The 22,225-nt window shown below is 47.1% G+C and overlaps 1 protein-coding gene across 1 annotated transcript in view; it reads right to left on the reverse strand.

Annotated features, from left to right (window-relative positions):
- JPH2 (junctophilin 2) overlaps positions 1-22,225 on the reverse strand; it is a 60,220-nt gene that overhangs the window by 34,359 nt on the left and 3,636 nt on the right. Inside the window, exon 2 of the mRNA XM_022592950.2 lies at positions 1,002-1,791. Within this exon, the coding sequence (XP_022448658.2) occupies positions 1,002-1,791 (790 nt within the window). The remainder of the gene's footprint in view (positions 1-1,001; positions 1,792-22,225) is intronic.

Genomic DNA, 22,225 nt, shown 5'->3' on the forward strand with positions numbered 1-22,225 from the left:
CCTCATTTAGCTCATCTGTAAAATGGAAATAAAAATAGTACCAATATTATAAAACTGTTAAGGAGACTGAATGAGTCAATACCTGTAACCACTTAAAATAGTGCCATGCACACAGTAGGTGTTATAAATCTTTGAAGGCAACATTGGAACTTTTTCTGAAGTACAATAAAAAGACATAGAGGGGCTTGAATATGGATGAAAGGGTAGGTACTGAATGGATGGAGGGTGGATGGATGCAGGGCTGGCGGATGGGTGGGTGGAGGTGGTTTAGTGAATGGAAGGGTGGATGGACTGTTGGATCTAAGTATGGTTGGGTGATGAAGGAGGTTGGATGGATGCATAATGGATGGAGAGTTGGATGGCTGGGTAGGTGGGTGGGAGTGGATGTTGTTTCGGTGAATGGAAACATGACTGGGTAATGGGGTGATTGGATAAATGGAGGTAAATGGGTGAATGAAGGTAGCTGGGTGAATGGATGCATGGTTGAATAGGATGGCTGGTGGTTCAGTGGATGGGAGAAGTTGAGTGAAAGTGGGTGCTGGGGATGAGGAGATGGATGGGTGGTTGAATGGGTGCCTGGGTGGTTGGATGAATGGCTGGTGGCTGGATGGGTGACTGGGTGGTTGAATGAGTAAGCAGGAAGTTAAGGGGCTGGGTGGATAGGTGGGTAGAGAGATGGTTGTTCACGTTGATATTATAACGGTTGGGTGAATGTAAGGTTTAAAAGTGAAGGTAGGGGTTGGGTGAATGGGTGGATGGGAGTCACTGAGTGTATGGATGGATGGATGGATGATGGATGGATGTCTGGACAATAGATGAACAGGTGACATGAGATCCCGAAGCACCTCCAATGAACCCTCTATATAGACTCCTCTATACAGAGTCATGGAGGAGCCCCTGATGGAGAAAGAACCCGAAACAGGGCCTCCTAGGTTGCCCTGGCTCAGGATTTCTTCCCCAAGCGGGGCACAACCCATCTGCGCCCGCCCCCGGGGTCCTACCTGGAGGCGGCGATCTCGGCCTTCTGGCGCGCGATGGCGGCGGCGCGCTGGGCGCCCTCCACGCTGTGCTCCACCTTCTGGCGGACCTTGCTGCTCTTGAGCGGCAGCACGCGGCGCTTGGTGCCCTTGACCAGCACGTTGTGGCGGTACTTGCCCTCCTCGCGATGGCCGTCAGGCAGCGTGGTGCAGCCGTAGCCGTGGCGCAGGTTGTCCAGCCACTCGCCCTCGTAGCGGAGGCCGCTGGAGCGCTCGCTCACGCCGAAGCCCGAGCGCTTGTCGTTCTTCCACTCGCCCATGTAGGCCTCTGTGGTGGTGGCGTCGATGTCGGCCTCGAAGGGCGCGGCCTCGTCGGCGCCCTCGGCGCCCTCGCCCAGGCTGGCGGTGGACGCGGCGTCGCTGGCGCCCGAGCTGAGGTCGCTCTTGAGGAAACTGACGCGGCTGCGCTGGCTGCCCAGGGACGCGCGCGACTCGGCGCGGCGCATCTTCCCCAGCAGCGCGCCCCGCTGGAACAGGCCGCCGCCCTTGGCCGCCCGCGCCGCCGCCTCGGCGTTGGCCAGGAGGCTGAGCGCGAAGCCACCGCGCGGGATGGCGGGCGCGGGCAGCGTGGGGCCGTCGGTGGCCGGCGAGGCGGGCGAGTCCGGGGCCACCGTGCCGTTGCTGTGCTCGCTGCGCAGGGACGAGAGCGACGTGCGCAGCGGCGAGCGCACCACCACGGCCATCCCGTAGGGCACGCTCTGGCGCACGCCGTAGCCATGGCGCATGCCGTTGGTGAACTGGCCTTGGTACGTCCCTGCGGGCGAGGAGAGGGCGGTCAGTGGGGCGGACGGACGGGGCCCCCGGGGGCGCCGGGGCGGGCCAGGCCCTTGCGGGGCAGGGAGGGTGGAGTGACCAAAGCCTGTGAGGCTCCGAGTGTGTGAGGTTGCGTGAATGAGTGTGGGAGAACAAACGCGTGCAAGCCAGAAGTCTGCGTAGTGGTGTGAATATTTCCGTCGGTGGGAACGTGGCAAGGCCACGAGCGTGCAAGATGGAGTGAGGTGGTGTGATGCCGAGTGTCGGTGTGTGAAGTTGTGCGGGAAGGCGGGGCCCCGGGAGTGCGTGCCAGGACACGAGCAGACAGGCCGGAAGGAGTTTGCATGACCGGTGTGAGTATTTCTGTCGGTGGGAATGCGCCAGGATCTTTACTGTGCGAAATCGGGTGAGGTTGAGTGAGTCCGTCTTAAGTGTGAGGTTGTGTGAGCAGATGAGGCTCTGTGAGTGTGCACAGATTTGGAATCACACAGAGCAAATGAATGTGCCAGAGCACGAGTGGTACAACAGTGAGTTTGTGCGGTAGCGTGAATATTGCATTTGTGTGAGTGTAGAAGCTTGAGTGTGCAAGGCAGTGTGTGCACAGAGGGTGACCGAGATCACGTGAGCATGGGACGTATATAAGGTTATGAGAGCATTTGAGGTCTTAAGTATGCAGGAAAGGCAAAGTTGAGTGAGGGTGCAAGACTACTAGAGGATCAAAGAGTGCAAACTTGTGAGCAGGCAAGGCTCTGTCAGTATGTGAGGCTGAATGCGTGTGCATGGTTATCCTAGTGTGCAAGGTGACGTGAAAGTCCAAGGTCATGAATGGATAAGACGGTGAGTTTGCATAGCGGTGTGAATGTTGCAGGGCACAGGCGAGTGTGTATTTGTGCAAGGCCATGGGTAGAGGAGACTGTTAGGAACGTGCCTATTGGTGTCCTTTGCCTCTGTGAGCTCATGAGTGTATGATGCAGTGTGTACACACTGGAGTGAGTGCCCAGTGGAGGTGACATTATGGGTATGTGTGAGGTCTGAGTACACAAGGCCATCTGAGTGTTAAAGCACAAAGTAATCTGAGACACTCGAGGCTGAGTGAGTGTGTGAAGTTGTGCGCATTAATGAAACTGAGACCGTGTAAGACGACGTGTACGCAAGATGGCGTGTACAGGAAGCTGGTAACAAGAAGGCCTTGCATGTCCATGAGTGTGAATACCTGATCTCCTGGGAAATAGAATCTGTGCATGTGGCCACGACGTGAATAGAGAGGAAGCACAGAGTAATGGTTAAGAGCACAGACTGCGGAGCCAGGCTGCTGGGTCCGAACCCTACCTCTGCCCTTGCTAGCTGTGTAACCTTGGGCAAGTGACTTAACCTCTCTGAGGCTCAGCTTTCTCACCCGTCAAACAGGTAACAATTGCCTCTTACCTCATAGGGTTGTTGGAGGTTTAAATGAGCTAATATTGCTGAAGAACTAAGAAAGAAAAGATATGTGTGGTGTGATTTTACAAAGTTATGCTAGCGTGTGAGGTCACCTGAGTTGTGTGAACAAGCTGATACAAAGGTGACAAAATGTCCTCGTATTCCACCCCCATCCTAACAGGCTGTGCTCCCCGGGGCTCCGTCCAAAACCTCCTCCCCATCCTCCCTGGGTGACTGCATCATCTGGTGTTTTTATAACTGCCATCTGTGTCCTGCAGATTCTCCTGAATATATCCCCAACTTCTTCCCCTCTGCAGCTCCACATGTTGCCTTGGAGATGGATGCCCCCAGATGTTACACAGCATCTCCAACTCAACACCTCCCTCACCCCCACACACAGCTGTTCTACCTTCTTGGTCTCTTCGCAGCAGCACCACTGAAAGCCATCTCTCTGCCTTCGTCTTTGTGCCTTTTGTATGTAGAACAGTGCCTGACACATCATGTTCACTGAAGGGAGGGGGGAAATTCAGAGCCGTTGTTTTAAACACAAGCTGATGTGCTGCCCTGGTTAACCAAAAGAACCAAATGACTTAACAACAAATACCCAGGTTGGCTGGTAAGGGACTCTTAAGGTCAACCTGACAGGCATGTTCCCATTCGGACCTTTGCACTGGCTGTTCCCTCTGCCAGGAACTCTTTTCCTACCTATATCCTTCAAGTGTTTGCTCACTGAGGACTACCTGACCACCCTATTTAAAACTACAGTCTGCCTGTGTCCCCACAAGCACCAAGATATCCGTGATCTACTTTTTCTTTTTTTTCTATAGCATTTATCACCTTCTGACATACCATATGACTTATTTATTTATATTTATTGCTTTTCCTCCCCTGCTAGAATGGAAGCCTTGTGGGTGCAGGGATCTTTCCTGTTTTCTGTTCTGATGTATCCCCAGCATCTGGGACAGTGCCTGGCACATAGAGGTGCTCCAGAAATATTTGCTGATTGATTGGCTTGAACCTGTCCAGAGACGCCATCTCACGGTGTGACCTTGGGTGACTCTCTTCCTTTCTTACAGGCTCAATTGCCCCATCAGTCAATGACATGTTGGTGATGAGGCTCTAAGGTTTGGCCTCACTTTGAGATGCTGGGCTTCTAGGAATCGGGGCACTGTGACTCTGGAGGCAAAGGACAGTGAGTCCCCATGACTCCACGCGGCCCGGCCCCTCCCAGCACAGACTGCTCCAGCTTAGGGTCCCACGCCTACCCAGCCCCAGCCCTTTGTGTGTGAAGAGACCCCATCAAGGATCACGTACAGTGCGGGGGGTTCACTTACACCTCCCGGCAATCCTGTGAGGTGGGTCTCATACAGATGCTTATTTACAGGAGAGGAAGTTGGTGATCTGAGAAGTTACTAGACTTGACCAAGGAAGCAGGACCAAAACCCAAGTCTATCTGATGCCCAAAGCTCATGCTCTGAGCCCACAGTTCTCAATCCTGGATGCATGTGAGAAGCTAAAGATAAAATACAGATCCCCGGGCCTTGCCACCTGAAATTCTGCTTTAATTTGTTGGGGAGGGTGTCTGGTGCTTCTGGCCCCTCAGTACGGCAGGCAGGAACAGCCAGGGGTGAGGGGACAGCAGGGCTCACCTCCCTTCAATGACCAGCCATGGAAAACCAATGATCAGAGAATATCAACTGTAACAGGGCCAAAGAGAAATGGAGAGAGACAGAGAGAGATGAGAGCGTTGGGCATGACCTCGCAAAGGAAGATGCAAATATGCTCTCCATTTCTTAGGTGGATTGATGTTCAGAGAGGTTATGTGACTTGCCCAAAGTCACACAGTGAGGAAGAAGCAGAACTGGGATTTGAACTGAGGTCTGACTCAAGGGGGGAAGTGGGATTATGTGGCAAGTGTAGAGAATAAAGAAATGAGAGTGTGCTACAAAGGATGAAAATGTGAGGAGACAGATAGAAAACTATTATGCTCCATTTTCCAAGTTCATCCACATGGGGCCACATTGTGTGGGAAGCAGGGGGACAGAAAGAAACACAGAGAGAGACAAACTGGTTTCAAACACCATCTAAGCTGGGGAACCTTGACCAAGCTACTTCTTCTGATTCTCAATTTCCTTACCTGGAAAGTAGAAAAATAATACCTGTTTTCCGGCTTCTTTGGGAGACAACAAAAGATGGAAACAACCCAAATGTCCATTAACTGGAAAATGGATAAACAAACTGCGCTCAACCACACACTGGAATACTAGTCCGCAATAAAAAGTAGCATGTTACTGAAACACACACCAACATGGGTGGATCTCAAAAACATGCCAAGGGAATGAAGCCGGAGACAAATCATATGATTCCAATGACATGAAAGCCTGGAAAAAACTAAACTATGGTGATAGAAAGCAGATCCGTGGTTACCAGAGGGGTAAGGGGGATCCACTGTGCAGGGGCACCAGGGAACTTTCTGAGTTGATGCAAATGTTCTGTATCTTGACTATGCTGGTGGTTACACAGGTGTAGACGTTTGTCAAGACTGTACACCTCGGGGGGTGGGGTGGGGGGGTGTGATGAATTGGGCAATTGGGATTGACATGTATACACTGATGTGTATAAAATTGATGACTAATAAGAACCTGCTGTATAAAAAAATAAATAAAATAAAATTCCAAAAAAAAAAAAAAGACTGTGCACTTAAAATGTGTTTTATTGCATGGAAATTATCCCTCAATAAAGTTGATTTGATAAATGAATAATTTGTAAATAAATTTTTAAGGGAAAAAAAAAAACCCTACCCAGTACAGCGTCCTGCAAATATCCATCAGGAAATCCTGTCCACTCTACTTTCCAAGTGAATCTAGAATCTCGCCACGTCTCACCACCCCCATTGCTGCTAGATGGTAGTCTGAGCCACCATTATCTCCCTAACACACCTATCAGAGGGGATTCTGTTCAAATATAATAAGCCAGATCACGACACTGCTCTGCTCCTTCTTACTCAGAAAAAAAGCTGAAGTCCTTAGTGACCCACAAGGCCCTACCTGATCTCATCCGCATCACTCCTCCATCCTTACCGCCTCCCATTCTCCCCTTTCCCTCACTTCACTCTAGCCACAGAGGCCTCCTTGCTATTCTACCCGCACACTAGCCATGGTCCTGCCTCAGGGCCTTTGCATTTGCTGTTTGCTCTGCCTAGAATGTTCTTCCTCCAGATATCTGCATGGCTCACTCCCTCACCATCTTCAAGCCTTTACTCAAATGTCATCTCCCTGAAGACTCCCTCACCACCCTATTTAAAATTATAACCCCCACCCAAGGTTTTTTCTTTTTATCTCCCTTCTTTGCTTTCTTTTTTCCTTCATAGCATATCTAATATTACATATATTTTGCTTTTTCTTTTGTTTATTAACCATCTCTCCTACTGGAATGTAAGTTCCACAAAGGCAGGGATTCCATTCTTTTTTGCTCACTGTTGTATCCTTAGTACCTAGAACAGTATCAAATAGGTACTCAATAAATATTTGCTGAATGAGTGAGTGAGTGAGTGAATAGCACGCACTTTCCAACTATTTTCTTTTCTTTCTGCTCTATCCATCTGAAAACAGGTCTGCGAAATGACCAGAGAGATATTTAATAGTTCCTATAAGGCTCGCTGAAGATGACACAGCTAATAAATGCACAGAGTCAAAACTCACACCCATGTCTGGCTGTGCTCCTTCCAGAAGCCTCAGAAGAAAGAAGAAAAAAATATATAAATCAAAGGGGGAAGTGAGTGAGAAAAGAGCAGAGAAGATGGTAAACCAGAGGAAAGAAAGAAGACATCTAATCTCGAGAATGGACAAGTTTGTGAAATTAAATCAACCAGTCTACCTTTGGCTTAAATTTGGCATGAGATGGGCTGACGTGGCCACTTTAAGCCCAGGAAAAACTGAGATTGCAACAGGAGAAGGGCTCTTGGCCTCCAGTTGGGGAGGAAATGGCCAGGCTATATTAGGAAACTTACGAGCAAGTGGCAAGAGGCACAAACATCCAGGGGAGGCTGGGAGTGATGGGGCGCAGGGAAGGGGGAAGAGCCAAGTGCTGGAGCCATCCCCTGCCTGACTCTCTAAGGCAGGACAGTTCTCTCTGGGGACAGGAAGAATGCATCCAAAGAGGGAGAGGAGGACCCACCCACAGCCATCTGGCTGAGAGGAGCCTCTATGTAAGGAAGCGCTTCCTAATACCCTTGGGGATGATCCCCTCACTGGGACTTGTAGACATTACAGGGCTTCCCACTGCCCGCAGGGTAAGGACCAAGATTCTCAGCAGCCTACAAAGCCCGGAGTGGGCTGCCCCTGCCCACCTTTCCTGACTCTTTTTGAACGGCTCTCCAGTCACACTCGCCTTCCTACCTCAGGGCCTTTGCACATGCTTCCCTTATTTTTCTTGGTGTGCTCTTCTCTCTCCTCCCCTGGCCAGCTTCTAGTGATATTTCAAGATTCAGCTTAAACCTGACTACATCCAGGATGATTTCCTGAGCCCTTCCCCCTGAGTACTACCACATGATGTCAGTACTTCTTCTGGACATTGTGTGTAGTAGCAGCTAACTGATTATTATGATCATTTATTCACCTTAAGCCTTCCCTACCAAACTGTGGCTTCCAAGAGGGAAGGCATCATATCTAGCTTATTTGCTGTGATCTCAGCAACTAGCACAGTTCCCAGGCCTGAGGAAGCCGAGTTAACATCTGATGAATCTGGGAGGATTTTCTCCTGAATGACACCCTGCTGTTCTTTCAAGGGCAGGAACTGCATTTTTCTTTCCCCTCATGACTCAGCGCATGGTAAGTGCTCAGTAGGGACTGGCAGTGGCTACCGAGAATACTCACATCTAACTCTGGGAGTTATTGGGTTATTTGTAAAAGGCTGGTGAAGTCTGTAACCATGGTAAATGTAGTCCTAATATACAGACCAGGCTCCTAAGTTTAATAAAACCTGAATATCGCCTTCTCCCTGCAATTCCCCTTCAGGTTTAGTATAGAATAACCTGGGTTTTAACCTTAACTCTGACACTGGATAGTTCTAAAACATGCATAAGTTATTGAAACCCGGTAAGCCTCAGCTGTCCTATAACATGGAGGTAATGATACCTACTTTATATGGTTTTTCATTCATTCCTTTGAATCAGCAAGTATTTGCAGTGCACCTGCATTCACTGGGCTAGGTGCTGGGGATGCAGTGTGAATAAATAGACGTGGTCCCTGCCCTCAAGGGGCTTGGAGTCTAGTGCCAGCAATAGACTGGATTTAATCACTCATCAGAAATAAACGTTACGCAGCCCCAGCAGTGTGGTCCAGAGAGATGACGATCCAGATCTTGGTTGGCAGTGGAGTGGGGAGGGTTGGTTGACCAAAGATTAAGTGAACTCTATGTGAGGCAGCTAGCACACAGCAAGTGCTCAATAAAGGCTAGCTTTTTGGCAGGTCAGAGTCTTTGCTCAGAAAAGCTGGCAAAGGATTAACTGGGATTAACTGGGAAGATGAAGAAGAGCCAGGGAGGACAGAGAGAACTCAGAGGGAGAGAACGAGACCAGCTCTGGTTTTCTGCCTAGGTGTGTGTGCTGGTAAGAGAGTGGGCTGGTGGCCTGGAATGCCCGGCTTTCGCTGGTTTGGGAACACCCCTGAGTCGGGCCTCAGAACTTCTGTCCTTGAGAAGAACATTTGGGGGTCTGCTTATCAGTGAGACCTGCTTCCACACCCTCTAAACACACAGGATGGAGGAGTTTCTGGAAGCCACATCTATAGTTTAAGATCCACTCCCCAGGGCCAGAGATTATGACTTAGTTGATGTGGATACTGGAAAGCATCTCAGATGATTCTAATATGAATTCTGTAAAAGTTTTCCACTGACCTACAGTTAGCCACCATGCTCTGTTCCTCTGTTGTAAAACCTGCTAACTGATGCCCTTAGCACCCTGATGTGCCTGCCCAGCAGCCTATGCCCTAGCAAATCCATGCCTCTGTTCCCACATGTGGAACTGTGTGTTTATTTAAGACTGTTCCTAAACCTGTTTACCTCCATTGTACTCATTATTGAAATTTTGTTATTTATTAATATTTGTTCTCTAAACCAATGGACTATGAGTGTACAGAAGAAGAGTCTTACTTCTCCAAACACAAGCTGAATGTTTTCGGATGTTCACAGGGAGACAGTTCCTTAAAAATCGCTCCCAAATTTGGCATGAATGGGATAACTATAAAAGTTTGGAACAAAATTATAGAAATCTAGACGTTTTCTACACTCGGATTACGTTGCAGTGTCTTTAATTTCTTGCTCCATTTTAAAGAAACCAACAGAAACTGGAAATTATAGATGATACGTTACAGGAATGGGAGACAGACAATGGGAAACTCCACTGCCATCATAAAAAAGGCTTTGCCGGGAATTCCCTGGCGGTCCAGTGGTCAGGAGTCTGTGCTTTCACTGCCAGGGCCCAGGTTCGATCCCTGGTCGGGGAACTAAGATCCCGCAAGCTGCGAAGCACAGTCTCTCTCCCCACCCCCAAAAAAAGCTTTGCCATCAAAAGATTAGTGAATGAAAAAGACTGAATATCTATACACTATACGTAAATGTGATATAAATGAAAATAAATGTCATAAGATATATAAATCATTTTTAAAATCTTTCTCTGATCTTACTAACATTCAGTTAACCAGCTTGCATTTGGTATTGATGACATCAGATAAGAGGGCTTCTGCGGTTTTAAACGCCAGTGTGAATACATTTGCTTTGACAAAGAGAAAGCAAGGGAAGGAAGACACCGAAAGGGTAATCAAAACTAAGTCTAGGAAAATAAGCAAGTAACCACATGCCAGCACCCTGACGTGCGACTTTCCCATAGGGTCTGAATCCAAGTTTTGGATGAGTTTAGTTAGGGCAAAACTGCACTTTTCATTCCTTCTCAGGAAAAGGATGCCTGTGGCCTGAGTCACTGGGGCCTCTATCCACTACCTGGTCTGCAGGAATCTTCCCAGCGTGGTAGGTACTGCTCATCCAGTTTTGACCATAAGAGGCCAAACTGGAGGTGTATAGCCTGTGGAAAATTTTCCTGGCTGTATAACTTAATAATCCACTAAGGCAGGATCTCCAAAAAATGTGTTTCGCAAAACTGGTGTTAATGTATTTTATCATGTAAAAAAAGAAAAACAATTCTGAAGTCAAGACAGTTTGAGGAGGTTAAATGAAATGAGAGTTTTCCTGCCTGTGGGAGTTTGTCAGAACTCCTAAAGTGCTCCTGGGGACCATGAGTCTCCGTGAGGAGATGCTAGTTAATCAGAAGACCCTTCTTGCAGAACACCTGTCAGGATTAGTATTCCATGGAACCCACTTTGGGAAATGACCATAAGGCGCACATCAGTTTAACCTGGTGGGGTCAGGGGAGCAGGTATTATTGTACAGCTACTGTTGGTTGTTGCTTACCCAACAACAATTGTCCTCTTTGCTAATAGAGCCTTAATTTTTGTCCCAGGGTCCAGTATTCCTCCCATGTGACTCAGAGTAAGGTCTCCAATCCAGGGGCAAATCCTGATTGCTCTAAGCCAGGCATTCGGGAATTCCCTGGTGGTCCAGTGGTTAGGACTCGGTGCTTTCACTGTCAGGGCCCGGGTTCAGTCCTTGGTAGGGGAACTAAGATCCTGCAAGCTGCAAAGCACAGCCAAAAAAAAAAAAGGCCAGGCATTCAAGTCTATCCACCTTGCCAGCGATTGGATTAGACATGAGCGTATGAACATGTGATGAACTCTGGCATTGAGACCTGAGGTAAGTCAGCAAAAGGTGTGGGGCAAGGGAGACAAGAAAGAGTTCTTAGTTCTTCTGAAGAGATACTTGTGGAGAAACATACCCTCTTTTTCTGCTGGATGTTGTCGCATGTGGACATGACTCCTGGAGCTGTGGCAGCCATATTGGGACCATGAGGGGAACTAGCTGAGAACAAAACTGACACTCTGTGGATGGCAGAGCAAAAAGGTAGCAGGAACCTGGGTCTTGCTGATGCTGTTGTGCCTCCAAATTAACCAGTCCTGAGACTTGCCTACCTCTGGATTCTTGTTTATGTGTGATTAGAAATATCCTTATTAAACAAGGTCTGTGCTGTCCAATACGGTAGCCATTAGATGTGTGTGGTTATTGAGCACTGAATTTAAAAGTTTTAGTACAGGGACTTCCCTGGTAGCGCAGTGGTTAAGAATCCGCCTCCCAATGCAGGCAACACAGGTTTGAGCCCTAGTCTGGGAAGATCCCACAAGCCTCAGAGCAACTAAGCCCACGTGCCACAACTACTGAGCCTGCGCTCTAGAGCCCGCCCACCTCAACAAAGAGTAGCCCCTGCTCGCCGCAACTAGGAAAGCCAGCGCACAGCAACGAAGACCCAGTGCAGCCAATGAATAAATAAATAAATGAATAAAAATAAAAAGATTTAGTACAACAAAGAATGTAAAATATCTCACTAATAATTACATATTGATTACATGTGGAGATTATAATATTTGGGGTAATGGGTTAAATAAAAGATGTGATTAAAATTCATTTCACCTTTTTAAATGTGGCTACTGGAAAATTTTAAATTATGTTTGGAGCCCATGTCATATTTTTGTTGGAAAGGGCTAGTTTAGGTCATCTGGAGTTAGGGTTTTCTGTTACTTGCAGACAGAAAAAAATATCCAAACAGATACAAGTATTAGCATTCTGATTTTACAGTGGGAAAAACTGACACTAAAAATGTAAATAGGGCTTCCCTGGTGGCGCAGTGGTTGAGAGTCCGCCTGCCGATGCAGGTGACGCGGGTTCGTGCCCCGGTCCAGGAAGATCCCACATGCCGCGAAGCGGCTGGGCCCGTGAGCCATGGCCGCTGGGCCTGAACGTCTGGAGCCTGTGCTCCACAGCGGGAGAGGCCACAACAGTGAGAGGCCCGCGTATCACAAAAAAAAAAAAAAAATGTAAATAACTTGCTCACGATCACACCAGTGTAGCAGTTGTTGGTGATCACAGCCAAGCATCCTGGCCAGTGCTTTCTCCTCTGTACCTCTAAGAACCTCAGAATACCCCTTACAAGCGAAAGGTTCAGAAACCCTCACCCAAACCTCAGCTCGGAAGAAAGCATGACCATTTTAGAAACCCAAGGGGAGACAGAGAAGAGACCTGTGGGTCAGACCATGGATTCTGCCTCCAAATACAGAATGAATACTGAGAGCACCATCCCCTCTGGCCGGTGACACCTGCCTATTTCTAGGAAACTGAGGTCCAACTGTCAGTGTCCCTAGGGGGCTGAACAGAGATGGAGAGAAAGTAATCAGGAGTAGCTCCTCTCCAGGGGTCCCCACTGCCCATGGAAGTCCTTACCCGACAGTTCAGTGTCTTCATGACCTGGTCCCAGCTCACCTTCTCAGTTTTCCTCCCCAAATCCCCCAAAGCCTACTTTCAAAGCCACCTCCTTCAGAAACCTACCCAGGCCACCTTCCTTCCTCCAAACTCTCATCACTTTTTCCCACCTATGGCCGCTATCTTGTCTATATATTGTCTATTTTGTCCAACAGCCATCTCTGATCCTTCTCCAAGTCCTCTCACGTAGTCTTAGAAGTTAGTTCAAGATCTTTGGGCAGGACCATGGAAGCGTCAACAATAGATTTCAGACAGGGTTTAAGATAGAGCATGGCAGGTAGGGGAGTGAGCGCCAGAAGAGTCCAAGGGTCACGGCTCTTGTCCAGGCACCCTAAATCAGATGAGGTAAACCAGGAATGCCCATTGTGGTGAACACACATGCCCATGCCATGGACAGCCACGTAGCTGCTCTTGACTATAGGGGACCCATCCCACCTTGATGAAGACCATGGATCCTGTGTCCCAGAGAGAGCAAGTCAAACCTGAGACATCTTTGGGAGCAGCAAAGAATAATGGAAATTGCTTGGGTTTTGGAAACAGACCTGACTCTGAATATCTCTTTAATCTCTCCCCACTTCCCTTTATCTCCACTCCGTCCATCTAGTGCAGGGCTGTGCCAATATTCCCTGGTTAACTACAGTAGCATCTGCCCTGGTCTTTGCCTCCCCAGATACCCACTTCAATCCAGCTTCGCTGCCGCCAGAGTCATCTCCTTTGTAAGATGCAGATGTGATCAGGTTATCCCCACATAAAACTTTGTGACGGCTTCCCAGTACCTTGAGGGAGGATTGTCCCCTAGGAAACATATTCTGAGACTGAGATTGCACGTGGGTGATTTTGGGGGGAGGGCTCTCAGGGCAAACAGCCGTAAGGAAGGAAGCAGGCTTCAATAAGTGGAAGAAGTTGAACAGTTGCAGCTAAAGCCTCACTGGATCCCATGGGGGTCTCTGGAGCTGGTATGGCCCTTCAGAGTTGTCCAAAATCAAAGCAAGGAGGCTGGATCTTTGTACTCCTGTATCAACTAGTCCTTAACTGTGGGTTACCCCCAGAGGGGGGCACCTCCTTTTGACAGAGGGCAATGGCCAGCTATGAGCCATCAGCAGCCCAAACTTCCGGCAGCTGGGGAAAAGAGGACCCTGCTCCTGCGGCGTGTCTGAGGGAGTCCTACAGCATCTGCTCTAAGGATGAAATTCAGACGCTTCGTTGTGACCCACGAAGCCCTCTTGGCTTGGGCCCTGCCAACCCTCCAGCCTCATGTATCCCACTCTCTCTCCCAGTCTCTGTGCTCCCACCTTTTCTTTTTTATTTTTTTATTTTTTTTTCAGTACGCGGGCCTCTCACTGTTGTGGCCTCTCCCGTTGCGGAGCACAGGCTCCGGACGTGCAGGCTCAGCGGCCACGACTCACGGGCCCAGCCGCTCCGCGGCACGTGGGATCTTCCCGGATCGGGGCACGAACCCGCGTCCCCTGCATCGGCAGATGGACTCTCAACCACTGCGCCACCAGGGAAGCCCCCACATTTTCTTGAACACAGCATGCTCCGTTCCCACCTCCAAGCCTTTGCACTCAATATTCCTTTTGTCCGGCACCATGTGGTCCTCCCAGCACCCATCCTTAAGATCTCAGCCTCAAGGCTAAGATCACTTCCTCAAGGAAGCCTTCTCTGATTACCCGACCAGACTAGGCTCACCCATTATCAGCTCATAAACCCTTCTACTTGCCCTTCAAATTATTTATCCCATGTTGTAATTAAATAACTGTCCAATGCTTGTCTCTGCTGTTAGAATGCATGCTCTTGAGGGCAGGGACCCAATGCCTTGCTCACCACAGCATCTCCAGCCCTCAATGTGATGCCCAGAGAAGGCATCCAGCAGATACTGTCAAATGAGTACATGAGTACCTGGCGCTGGACAAGTTCTTTTTGAGTCTATCTCTGCTCAGCAAAGGAAGCAAAGCAATTTTCCTTGCAGGGTTGCTGTGAGTGTCCTGTGAGTTATCTAGCAGAGACCTCAGACTCTCGATAAATGTTGGCTCCCTTCACTTCTTGGGAAAGGATTGCAGGGTGACCAGTCATCCCCGTTTGCCTGAGATTGAGGGGTTTCCCGAGAAACTTTAATACTTTCAGTACTAAAACCAGGACAGTTCCCAGGCAAACCGGGAGGGTTGGAAACAGGGAGGGTTGGTTGCCCTAAATTTGGGTGGGAAGGAGAGAAGTGCATTTCATATTAGCACATTGTTCCTGGTATGCTGGTAAAACAGCTCTTTGGAAAAACAAACAACCCTGATTCACCGCGTCGGCCAATTTCCATCATCTAAATATTCCCACCCTGGCCAGTGAAGCTACCAGCGGTCGAACAGCCAGCTTGCAAAATTCCTGAAAACTTAACAATGGGCCGTCATGCACCAGTAGGAGCTGATGCCAGCGCCCCGTAGCTAATACAGACTGTGGCGTTCCTGATATCCACACATGCACAACAGGGTCATAGACAACCTCAACTCGGGGGTAAGTGAGAATATTTCAATCCCAAGAAAGGCACAGCTGGAACGGACCTTGAAGACCATCTAGTCCAAGGCAACAAGTCATCTGTCACATGGGCTACCACTTCCCCATCCTGTGTCCACAACAGACGTTGTTAATCGATCATGATGCTGAATCCTAATAAGGCGGAGCAGTCTCCCCTCACCACCTCTCCGGGCAGCCACAGTCGAGTAGCTGATGTTGCATGTGCGAGAAATCGACTTACCTCCAGGAGTAAGTGTGGTTCAGCCCCTCATTATACAGGGGAGGAATCTTAGGCACAGAGTGGTACAGGGACCTACCCAAAGCCACACAGCCAGGCAGTAGCTCAGCTGGGACTAAAGAACAGATCGCCTGCCTTCCTTGCCCTTTCAATCCTGCTTTACCTTGAAGAGCTGAATACCCCAGAGTGGGGCAGAATGAAGGGAACTCCTTTGGGATCTGAGCCTAGATTCTGGGGGACTCTCCTTAGAGCCCCCAAACTCTCTTTGTACCCTGAAGCCTTCTTAGCATGTCAGCATATAAACGTTTATGTGTTGCGGGGAGAGCACTTCTGAAAAACTTACAAAGTTGCACATGCCCATTGCATAAAATTCAAACAACAGGGGAGTATTTAAAATAAAAAAACTCTTGTATTGTCGCCCCAGAGGTAATCACTGTTAACAATTTCAGTCCTTCCAGGACTTTTTCTACTTATTTACAAGCCTGTATATATCACAAGTGAACTAAAAGATTAGCTGCTCCCCACCCTAACACCTTCCCCCCGCAATAAATATTTGTCCAATGGCTCTTGTTTGCTTAAAATGTCTTAGATTCCTTTCCATATGAGTATAGGTGGGTCTGTCTCTGTCCTTCCCCCCTTCCCCCGGCTGCGCCGTGCAGCGTACAGGAATCTTAGTTCCCCGACCAGGGCTCGAACCCACGGCCCCTGCAGTGGAAGCTCAGAGTCTTAACCACTGGACCACCAGGGAAGTCCCTGTCTCTGTCTTGTTTTTTTTTTTTTTCTCTCTCTCTCTTTTTAAACTTTTTTTTTTTTTAAATTGAGGTGTAGTTCTGCCTCGGTCTTTTTAATGGTTTTCGTACTTCCTGGCATGGTCTTATGAATTAATTGAACAGTCCCTTTGGGTGAGCATATAGATGCTCTTCCGTTTTTCCGGTAACAATCCCGAGGCCTTGCTCTCTGGCTCGCCTGCGAGGTGGTCCCGAAGTCCCTTCCTGTGGCCCCCAAATGCTACCTCCCATCAAAGCTCCACTGTCTCTGGTTTCGCAGGACCAACAGGGGATTAATCAGGTGGTACTGAGCGGATGCTGACAATCCTGGGGCCTCGGGGGAAGCATCTTTGCCAGGCCCTGGGTCAGCTCAACAACGCCGAGGGCCTTGGAAGCCAGAAATAATTGAGTGTGGGGGAGGAAAGGGATCAAGGGGAGACGGCCTGGGCTCAGACCCCCCACTGGTTGCTCAGGGCTCCCTGTCTGTGTGCACGCCCGCCCACAACCCTCACGCCCACGTGCCGTGTTTAACGGGCTTTGCTGACTCTCAGTATACAGCACCGAGCTCCTGACCTTCCCTCTTCAAACCCTCACCCTATCTTAGCTCAGGGCAACGCCATCCTTTGTGGCTCAGGCCAAAACCTTGGAAGCTTCCTTGACTCTTCTTTCTCTCACTCCCCCTATGCAATCTATCAGCCCAATCTTTCGGCTCCAGGTTCAAAACAGACCCAGAGCTCAACCACTTCTCCCCACCTCTGCTGATCCAGGTTGAAGGTCCAAACCATCGTCATGTCTCATTGCAATAGACACACTAACTGATCTCCCTGCTTCTACCCTTTCTGCACCACATCCTTGCCCCCAAACCGTCTGTGAACACAGTAGCCAAAGGAAGCCCTCTAAACAAAGTCAGAGCATGTCACTTTTATAGCCTGCATTTTTCTCAGGGTAAAAGCCAGATTCTTACAATGGCCTACCAGGCCCTGCGTGAACTACCCTGTACCACACCTTCCCGGCAGGAATATTATATAGGGGATGCTGTGTCCTTCTCTGTACATCCCAACAAAGGCCCCTATTGTCTGGTTGTCCTGTCATCAATGATGTGAAATTTGATCACTTTGTTAAGACGGTATTCACAAAGGATTCAAATTTAATTAAAAATAAAAGTAAGAAAAACATTGTGCATGCCACACAGAGCATTTCCTGCAGGTTGCGGCCCACCCTCAGGCCTCAGGGTGTGGCCCCCATTCTACACGGTTCAAACAATGGTCAGCTGCACATGCTTGAATACCTCCAGGCACAAGGTGCTCACTACTCGCCTAGGGGGAGAGGCTTCTGGAGTTCCCACTGCCCCTGATCGCCCTCTCGATTCTGCCAGGCGGGTCCGGGTCAGTCAACTCCCAGTTATGCAGGAGTAAGTAGAGGCCTTGGTCTTGACCAGACCCAAAGCCCACCTACTCTGTGGCTCTGGCTTGGGAAAGGAAAGGAGAGAACAGGGGCGGCCCTCTGGGCTGTGGCAGGAAGCAAGCCTGTCTCGCTCACCCCACACCCCGCCCTCAACCAGGGCCCTTAGAAAATGAGATTGGACATTCCTCACAAAGGTGTGGCAGCCAGGGCTGGTCCAAGCAACAGCTGCTGGGGACATGAAATTAGCAGGCCCTGGAAGCAAGCCAGCTCGATGAATGCCAAGGGCCTGGCCTTGGACAGGGGTACGTCTGGGGAGATTTGGCCAACTGGACACATGCATCCCAGAAAACAAGGCTGCAGAGAGGACTAGTGACATCCACTTCCCTGTCTCACTGAGGGTCCACTTTGCTCCCCTGGAGTCCCGGATAAATGCCAAGAAGCTGCTGTGACAGCAGCCCAGATGACTATCATGCTGACCCCCTGGCTGTGAACTGGGACATGAGATTTTCGAGATGAGGTTAAATTATGCTGATTCTACATTCGAAATGGAATCATGCCCGACTTGGGTTCCATCTACACTGGCAGGACCCAAGGCAGAACTAAGCAAAGTCTTGGCTTATTTAAGTGCTCCAAAATCAAAAGCTAGGTTTTGTACTGAAATATTCTTCCCCAAACGGAGGCAGGTGTGGTTCAGGCCATCCTGAATTAGTTCGCCCTTTGGACTGTAAAAGAAACACAGGAAAGAGAATATATGTTTCAGCATTTCCTCCGTGCCAGGCATCCTGCCAAGTCCTTTTTATGTATTATCTCATTTCATTGTTTCAAGCACATTTTGAGGGAGATTTTGACATCCCTAATGGAAAAAAGGAAATGGAAGGTGAAAGAGCTCACATGATACGCTTATGTTTGTAGACTTAAGAAGTGGCCCCACTGGGATTTGGACCCAGATCTGGCTACTCTAAGCCCCAAGTGTTTAAGTAACACAGGCTTCCTTTAGTCCCATCAGATTCTCTTAGGACTTCTACACTTGAGTTTTAAAAGCAATCAAGAAATTCTAAATTAAAAGACGTTCTTTTTAAATCTGAAAAACAACCCCCACCCCCCAAAAAAATCACACCAAAACTAAGAAATTAATTTAGCAAAGGTGAAAGGATTGAAAAAGCAGTGAACAACTGGAACAATGAAATTTAAAATGCCATTTATGATATCATAAAAAAGTGAAATACTTGTTAATTTTATCAAAAAAAAAGTGCAAGACATTGAAAACTCTAAAACTTTGCCGAACAAAATTAAAGAAGACCTAAATAAATAGGGATATATACCATGTCCATGATTGGAAGGCTCACTGCTGTTCAGATGGCCATTCTCTCCAAATTGATATGTAGATCAAATGCATTTTTTCTGTAATTATTTTACTCATAATCACACAATAAATGAATGTAATGAGTGCATCAGTATGAACAATGCAGCAAATCTTTAGAAAACTAACTAGGATCCAAGAAAATGGAAAAAAAGAATTTAAAAAGCAACAAGACAGTTTCCATAGACCTATATGGATGGGTCTCTTAAATTCTCTAGTGAAGAGATAATACCGTCACTTCTTTACAAATTGCCTTTGGTTCTTATGTTTGTCTTAATTGTGAAGTTGTGTTGAATATACTTCAGCATAATCCATCAAATGCATTTTTAATCAAATTTCAATCAGGCTTTTTTAGTAGAAATTGACAACCTGATTTTATCATCTATATAGAAATGGAAATGATCTAGAATAACTGAAATGGTCTTGAACAAGGAGAGCAAAGTTGGAGGATTTACTCTGATTTAAAAACTTGTTTTAAAGCTCCACTAACCAAGGCAGTGTGATATTGGCACAAAGATAGACACATAGATCAATAGAAACGATATTCCTTTGCAGAGCAAATATGTAAAGAAATATGGAGGTTAAGTTGCTTCAAGGAACCCATATCACAGGCCCAGATAATGTGACATCAGGTATTATTCGGCCTGTAGCCTGGCAAGTTCATTTAGCTCCCATGTTCAGAGTCAATTGGGCTAAAATGAGCTTAAGTCATCAGCTTTGGGAAGGATAAAGAAATCTGTATCCAGAGCATAGAAGGTTGTGTTTTTGACCCAGGTCTCATACTTAAACATTAAAATATCATTTTTTCAGTATGTAATAATAATAATAAGAGCACTAACCACATGCCTAACACTGTTCTAAGTATTTTAAGTATATCAGTGCATCATTTAATTCTCTCAACAAGAGAGAACAATAATTCTATCAATAATATCTCATAAAAGAGAAAAGAGCAAGTACAGCATATAGGAAGAGAAATACTGTTTCATGATGATTTGCTTCAGTTTTATGTTTTTGTGTGTGTGTGCATAGAATTACAATGGGAAATACATATCTTAAGGTGGGTTGTAGTCATAAAAATTTGAAAGCCACTAGTGTAGTAGATGAGAGAGTTGTTAAGAAGCCTCAATAATAAATTGGGAGACTGGGATTGACCTATACACACTACTATATATAAAATAGATAACTAATAAGAACCTGCTGTAAAGCACAGGGAACTCTACTCTGTATTACAGATTATGTATAGTCTGTAATGGACTATATGGGAAAGGAATCTTTAAAAAAAGGGTGGATATATGTATGTGTATAACTGATTCACTTTGCTGTACACCTAAAACTAACTCAACATTATAAATCAACTATACCCCAATAAATATTTTTTAAAAAGACCCACTACTGGGCATATACCCAGAGAAAACCATAATTCAAAAAGACACATGCACCCCAATGTTCATTGCAGCACTATTTACAATAGCCAGGTCGTGGAAGCAACCTAAATGCCCATCGACAGACGAATGGATAAAGAAGATGTGGTACATATATACAATGGAATATTACTCAGCCATAAAAAGGAACGAAATTGGGTCATTTGTAGAGGATGGACCTAGAGTCTGTCATACAGAGTGAAGTAAGTCAGAAAGAGAAAACCAAACATCATATATTAATGCATGTATGTAGAATCTAGAAAAATGGTACAGATGAACCGGTTTGCAGGGCCGAAATAGAGACACAGATGTAGAGAACAAACACGTGGACACCAAGGGGTGAAAGCCGGGGTGGCAGGGTGGGGTGGTGGTGGGATGAACTGGGAGATTGGGATTGATGTGTATACACTAATATGTATAAAATAGATAGCTAGTAAAAAATATATATATATATATATAATTATGTTAAGGAAAAATAAAAAATAAACCTCACTAATATAATGAACGTATGATTCTTAGCACAGAGCCTGAGAGATAAAGACTAGTAAAAGCTCCGTAAATGGTAGAGACAGTTATTACTATTGTCACAGAGCCGGATAAAAACTAGTAAACACTCAACAAATGGTCAAGACCATTGTTACTACTGTCACGGCCAGCTTCATGGGCATTTAACCGGTGTAGTCACACAGGACCCTGCTCAGAAGGGTCCTGAACTTGGCTTAACGCTCTCTTGTCACCATCTTGAAATTCTTACTGATTTTGAAGAAGGGGCCCACATTTTCATTTTGCACTGTGTCCCCCAAATTATGTAGCCAGTCCTGATTATTTTGCATAGCTGTCTGTCATTTATTAAAATATTGATTCATAATATGTATAAAATATTTAATTATCACTTACAACGATCAAATTCCATCTCTGCCTCTTATCAGCTAGAGGACCATGAGAGGATACTTACTGTCTCAGTTTCCTCTTCTATAAAAGAGGGGTAACAATAGTACTTCTCCGTAAGGTTACTGTGAAAGTTTAAATAACACAACACATGCCACGTACCACGATCGGCACCTGGCACATCGTTCCTACTCCAAAAATGTTAACTATTATTATTATTAACTTCATGAAAAAAAGGCAACCTTGGGCTTGGTTTTTCCTACTGCACATTTTGGGGAGGGGATTACTGAACTAGACCCATGGTTCTGGAATTTATCTGAGCACCAGATTACTTGGAGAATCTGATGGCTCTTTGAGGAAATACCTCCCAGAAAAACACAGATAGTCCACGCACATAGGCACACATCTTGCCTGCAGTTTCAGGCCATTTATGGGCCTCTGAGGCCAAGGCTCAGGCCCAGGTCAAGATCTGAGGAAAGCAAAGATCACTAGTGGCCCTTCTAGTCCTGGAGTCTGTGGGTCTCTGGGGAGGAAACCGCCAGGCAGCACGTTACTACTTAAGGACCGGGTGTTGCAGGCTTTGGGCTTTTAAGTCAGCAGCTATTTTTAGCTTTGCTATATATGGCCAGGGGAGGAATGTGGGGCTATAGGCAGGGGAGGGGGTGCCAGGAGGCTTAGGGCAGAGTTTGGGAGGCTGGAGCTCCTTTGCCTTGACCACCTTACCCTTCCCAGCAAAGAATTGGAGCTTAACTTCCAGCCAAAGCAACAAGCATGGGGAAGAGAGAAGGTCTGTGGATTTAGGAGTGGCAGGGGCTTCCATGAAGATGCCAGGTCAAGTCACTTTAGAACAGTGATATTCATACTCTTTTGACCGTGACCTGCAGTAAAAAATATATGTTTGAATCATGACACACTCATAAACACATTTTTTTGCCCATGATGAATAATTTATTAATCTACCATGAAATCATGAAAATAATAATGTGCGAATTTTCTATATTGTTGAATTTAATTTA

This window comes from Delphinapterus leucas, chromosome 15 (assembly GCF_059928025.1).
Source record: "Delphinapterus leucas isolate spDelLeu-1000000601 "Yukka" chromosome 15, BTC_Dleu_Yukka2, whole genome shotgun sequence".
In the NCBI taxonomy this organism is placed as follows: Eukaryota; Metazoa; Chordata; class Mammalia; order Artiodactyla; family Monodontidae; genus Delphinapterus; species Delphinapterus leucas.